The 6,000-nt window shown below is 43.5% G+C and overlaps 1 protein-coding gene across 3 annotated transcripts in view; it reads right to left on the bottom strand.

Annotated features, from left to right (window-relative positions):
• Positions 1-4,662, bottom strand: part of rab11fip5a (RAB11 family interacting protein 5a (class I)) — a 28,630-nt gene extending 23,968 nt beyond the window's left edge. For all 3 annotated transcript variants that reach the window (XM_023951557.2, XM_023951556.2, XM_023951555.2), the window contains exon 1: positions 3,909-4,662. In XM_023951557.2, the coding sequence (XP_023807325.1) occupies positions 3,909-4,255 (347 nt within the window). In that variant the 5' untranslated portion in view covers positions 4,256-4,662. The remainder of the gene's footprint in view (positions 1-3,908) is intronic.
• Positions 4,663-6,000: the final 1,338 nt, after the last annotated feature.

Raw genomic sequence — 6,000 nt, forward strand, 5'->3', positions numbered from 1 at the left:
ACAAGTGAGGAAACATTTCAATAAGGTCCAGTTGCCATGACTCCACATGAAGACAGGCGTTACAGTTAAAATGCTAAAGACAGATGCAGATCTTCCTCCTCCATGACCATGCCGAAGTCTCCAACACTTCAATACCTCCACCTGCTCCTGTTTCACTCCATCTGACGTACTGCCAACCCCCCCAATGAATTTAACTATATCTATGGTACATAACTAAACATCACAAAAACCAGAGTGATCACTGACACTCAGAATAATGGGTTACAGTTACCTTCCAACAATAAGCTCATTGTGAATCTCATTACAAGGAACTGTTGATCCAGAAGATGCCCAGAAAAGAGCAGCAACCAATGAATGACGACATCCTTCATTTTCGTCAACACGTTGCACAGAAACCACTTCTTCTGAGCCTGAATGCTCCTGCAGATGTTCCTGCTGTGGATCTGAACTTGTTAGTTCCGACGCTTCACAGGAACGCTGACCTGCAGTAACTGAGACTCCACAACCATCAGCAGCGCCTCAAACTCAAACTGTTTCTCACGGACGTCTTCTTGATCCGTTTCCTGCTTGGCTGACCACAGCTACTCAGAAACGTTCAATTTCCCTTATATATGGATCTTCTATTGATAAATAGGACTGAGGGGTGGAAGGAGGACAACAAACGTTCACACAGTGTACAGGAAAGCAAGCGCTGCAGGCTTTTAGAAATCGGAACGATTTCATGCAGGCGAGCATTTTCTGTCCTGTTCTACGCTGGAGTCAGAGGCAAAAGTAACTGTCTGAACTTTTGTACTTTCAGTTTCTTGGTGGTGTGAGGGCTTCTCCACCAGCTAGATGACTAAATGTGCTGCTCTGGAAAAAGTTCTGCAGCTTCTAGACGGTGAAGTGAAAATCACATCAACGAATCAGTCAAAGCAAAAACATTAAAGATCACAACAACACCCAAAATCCAAAACCAAAAAACCACATTACACTTGGAAAATACTTTGGATTCCTGAAATGTTCCCTTTTTATTTTGTTTCATTTTTTTTTGGAATTGTGTTTTTTTTTTTAAGGAATTACTTTTTGGTTTATGGAATTTTTGTTTTGCTTTCTAAAATATGACTAAATTGCTTCTTCTAGATTGTTAGTTCAATACAGTTCATAGGGTCTGTATGTGTTAACTAACTTCTTAGGTTCTTCTATTATCAAACATGGTTGTGTTTTTTCACATACCTGATGTGTTTTGACGTCAAAACACATCAGGTATGTGAAAAAACACAACTATGTCCGATAATAGAAGAACCTAGGAAGTCACTTCTAGACAAATGCTTTTGTGTTTTGGACTCTAGGGCCACCGTACTACCAGCTAGATTTAAATCCCACTAAAATCTCCTGCTCTGGAAAAGTTCTACAGCTTCTAGAAAGTGGTCAACGAACTGACATTTTTTTTCCTAATACCTCTGATTTTTGTCTTTTTTAAGAGCTGATGGAAACAAAAATGATCTCAAACAGAGGGGATTGTGCATTTATGTCCTAAAGTTCATTATTTAGCCTCGCAGACACAGCAGGTCACATGGCTGAAGACTCTACAGGGATTCTCGCTTTAAAACTAAATCGTACGTTACACCATTGAAATGAATTGTGGTCGAATCGAACGTGTCTCGTTGCATAACTACTGTTTACCATGAGGTTAACGTAAAAGTCTTATGGTTCAAACACACATTGTGCTAAACTTAAGAATAATTTATTGGATTTGGATCGAACCAGGTTTAGCATAAGCAAACTGAAAGGTTTTTATTCAACGGTAGTAGCTTATTAACAAATAGCAATTTTCCAGAATTTTTTGTATTTTATTGTTGTTTTGCAATAAAACAAATGAAATCAGATCCTTTTAACATTTTTATTAATTTTATCCTTGTTTTAGCAACTAGCACAACAAATGCACTTTTTCTAGTTGAAAATTAATTGGCTGTATCTTCCTGTTTTTACTAATGCACTTGTTATTTTGTAAATGGCCTCCACAATAGGTCGTAAATTGTATCACAGTGGATTATTATTTTCATGATTGAGTGATGCAATGACCAAAGAGCACTTTTCCATTTTTTTGTAACAGTGACAATAAAGTACCGTCTATAGATCTGAAATCAAACCCAAACAGAACCATTACCCAAAAATCGACGTTTAAACCTAATGGTTGCATCTCTAATCCACAGTGCTTCTCATGACATTGAACTGACTGTCGTGAGAAGCTGGATTATTACTTTTCCATACATCTTTTGTCAAGTTTTTAATCGATCAAGACTAAACCTACAGATCATTGAACATAATACCAAATACAGCCTTTGACTGGTGCTTATTCATCATGTGCCAATAGCAGTGCTTAGTCATTTCTATCCAAATACAGTTTAAGTTTTTTGTTTGTATTTTGTATAAAACTGCAGATTTAAAGAAAATAGACCAAATTTCTGCTGGGAAACATGAAATCTCACAGTCCAGATCTAAACTTCACTGAATGAAACTCAAGCCCACAGCCAAGGTGAGCAGATCCTGGTCTGCCTCTGCTGATCCACTGAAGCTTTGGTAAGACTCATTTTCCTAAAAACAAACCACTGCAGAGACCAGTCAGGTCAACCGGACCTCAAGGAGGGGCTGATGAGTCAACACTTCAAAGTTAGAAGCAGACATCTTTGACGACAGATGGTCATGTGACGGCTCATTCCAAGCAAACTGACAGGAGCACCGTTTGCCATCAACTCCGTTGGGTTTTATGAACATGATCCAGAATGGAACTTCAAGCACCAGCCCCGCACATCACTGCCCGGCTCAGGTGACCAACTTTTTAACAGATCCCAGAATGCCTCTGTTCCCAAGAGAAGAGGACCTCCATTCCACCTGGGTGTGTTCTTTTAATGGCTAAAACTGCTACAACTCACACCTCACACCAGCACCTGCATCTGTTGGCGTTTTAGGAGGAAGACCGTCTCGGGTCCACCAGGAATCATGGGACCGTCCTATAACAGGCAATTGAGCAGCTGACAACTTGACACTCCTCAGTGAAAGCCCGGTCCAGTCCAGCCTGGTCCAGTCCAGTTGGGTTAGGATAGTGCTCATGCCTTCGTCACAAGCAACCCTATGGGGGTTGACCCAGGATGCACACCTTTCACTTGCAGGCTACCTGGCTTAGGTTTAAAAAAATAATAAAAAACTGTACGATGTGCCAGCGTCTCTCCTAATTAACCCTTACCTGTTGCTTAAGTGTTCGCTACGACCTGTTGCTGGCAGCATTCTCCTAGAAAAAATGTGCATCAACATTTTCGCCCAATGGGCTCGCAGAGTAGTCTACGATCTTGAAATGTCATACAGGTTTGCCCATATCTACCCGTAAGGGCATCTGTGACAAAGGTTTTACCTCTGTCATCCTTTTCCACCCCACCATGTGCGCAGCAGCAAGTACTCCACGGGACAAACGTGTCGGGTGAAGCCAAACATCTGTCTTTGAGGAATCCCGTTCAGGCAGATGTTCTTTTCAAGCAGCAGCGGGCCGGAACAAACCATCACACCTACTTTTAAGGATCTACTTCAGATCAATCGAGGTTCCTATTTTTAAAAAAGCCCATAAAAACCCAGAAGGATGCTAAAATCTTCTCCCGATGTCACGTCCTGTTAAACAGACCTTCCTGTAGATCAACTGATGCTTCATCTTATCACATGTGACATCTGTACGTCCCTCCGACTGAAGCAGCCCAGAAGAGGACATGAACTTTCTAGAAGTTCAGGGGTTTTGATCCTGGCTGAGTGACTGAGGAGGGCCTGATGCAGCAGCACAGACCCAGAAAGAAAGGTGCAGCTCCAGAACCCTAACCCTGGAGAAGAGGTAGGGTGACGAGCATCAGAGGGAGGGAGAGGACGCAGGTTTTAGAACTTACTGGTTTTTCAGGCATCTGCTCTGGTGGAACACCTCGCCCAGCTGGATCACCGCCTGCCCGAGGAACACGTCCTGGACCACCAGCCCCCGGTGCATCACAGTCAGCACCAGCCGCCCGCTCTCCAGCGCGTCGGGCTGCAGCTCGAAGGTGCACTCCTCTCCCCACTCCGGCTCGGTGGTCTTCTCCGCCACGCCGGTGGAGTACTTCTCCTTCCCCAGCTGGATGATGGCGTAGGCGTCGCTGGTGCCGTGCTTGCTCTTGCCCTGCAAGCCTCTGCCCCTCAGCACCGTCACCAGGACGTGTGTCGGTACCCACTGCTGCTCCCCCTCCACCATTAGCGAGGACATGTCCCCCCCCGCGCCCCACCTCCAGACGTCGGGATGGTGATGGCGCCGCTGCCTGCAGCTCACATCAGCTCCGAGCGCTGCCGCATAACGGCCGGGCCCGGATGTGTCCGGCGCTCGCTTCCTGTCAGCAGGGACGGCTCTGCGGCAGCGTCTGGGCCCGGCTCGAGGTAGGACGTCACGGGAACCCCCCCTCCACCCCCGCCCGCCGCAGAACGAGGAAGTGGTACCGCCTGAACAAATGGATGCGCGCGCACGCAGCTGTTCCCGCTCATTAAGCACGAGCTCCTCCCCTCCTGAAAAAATCAGGTTTGTGAAAGGAAAACGCCTACAAACGCAAGTTACAGCCAAAAGAGACCTTAATTTAGAGAAAATGTATCAGTTCATCAATAAAAAATCAACTTGTACTTGAAAAACAAAAAATTTAGTAGTTGAATCATTCGATTTTACTTTAAAGTAGATCTTTTTTTATGTATGATTTTCAAACTTCTTATAAAATTCAATTGCAAAATTTTACTTAAAAAAACTTCTAAATTTCCTGCTATTATTTGTTGACCCAAACCCTTTCATTATAAGTTTTGTTGAGATGTAAAAATAATAGATGTAAAATAATAACTACCTGATGAAGACAGCTGCTTATATCAGGAACAGGTGTTAGTTAGAGCAAAGAAAACAGGTATAAGATGCTAACAGGAAAGCAACCAAATATCGCAAACATGCATACATTTGGCTCCACATGTTTGGCTTACAAACAACAGAAAGGAAGGTTTTAGTCAAGATGTAATGAAGGAGTTTTTGCATGGAGGATGGCCCAGCTTACCTAGTCTACTACCCGAATGAGAGTAAAGTCCAGAAACAACAGCTGGTAAAGTTCATTAATAGGGCTACATGTGGAAAAAAAACAAAACACCAGAGCCATATTTGGAATGTGTTGATGGAATGTTTCCTAGAGAAACAAAAAATGATGATCCAGCAGAGATGGAAAAAGAAACAAGTAAATACGTTGACTCTGACTGTGAGGTTCCTGAAACTCTCCCGGAAGTGACAGAGCAATCCTGTGCTGGGAAACCCCGGGAGACAGCTCAAAGAAAGTGTCCAACTTGAACCAAAAAGAAACCGGCTTATCTCCAAGACTGTGACACTGAATGTAATGACGACCTCCAAATCTGGAGGTCTACAGGCAGGAAAACAGTAGAGGGAAGGTGGGTCCATACTGTTAAAACTGACCGAGCTGATAAATATAAACCAAGGTTTGTAGCTGAAGGCTATAACCAGAAAGAAGGGACAGATTTCAGTGAGACTTTTTCACCCACTGCAGACATGGCAACTGTGAGAGTAGTGATGCAAAAAGCAGGACAGGAAGGTTTCATCCTACACCAAATGGATGTCAAGACAGAACTGTTTGCATGCTCCAATGGTCTGTGAAATATTTGTGAAACAACCACAAGGTTTCGAACAAAAAGATAAAATCAGGTCAAAAACTAGTGTGTAAGGTACAAATGTCACTTTATGGGCTAAAAGAAGGTTGAAACTTGAACTTCTTGCTACACAAGCATTTGACTGAAAATGGTTTTGAACAGAATCCCGCTGATCACTTTCTGTGTTCTGGGGAAAGGCAGGAGGAGAAACTGATCATTGTGATTTGGGTTGATGACCTTATTCTAGCTGGAAGCAGCGAACAGGCTCTAAGTGATGTAAAACAAATGGACTCCCAAGGACTTGGGAGGACTGAAGCATTTTTGGGGTAT

This window comes from Oryzias latipes, chromosome 22, assembly GCF_053564925.1.
Source record: "Oryzias latipes strain Hd-rR chromosome 22, Olatipes_Hd-rR_3.1".
NCBI lineage: Eukaryota > Metazoa > Chordata > Actinopteri > Beloniformes > Adrianichthyidae > Oryzias > Oryzias latipes.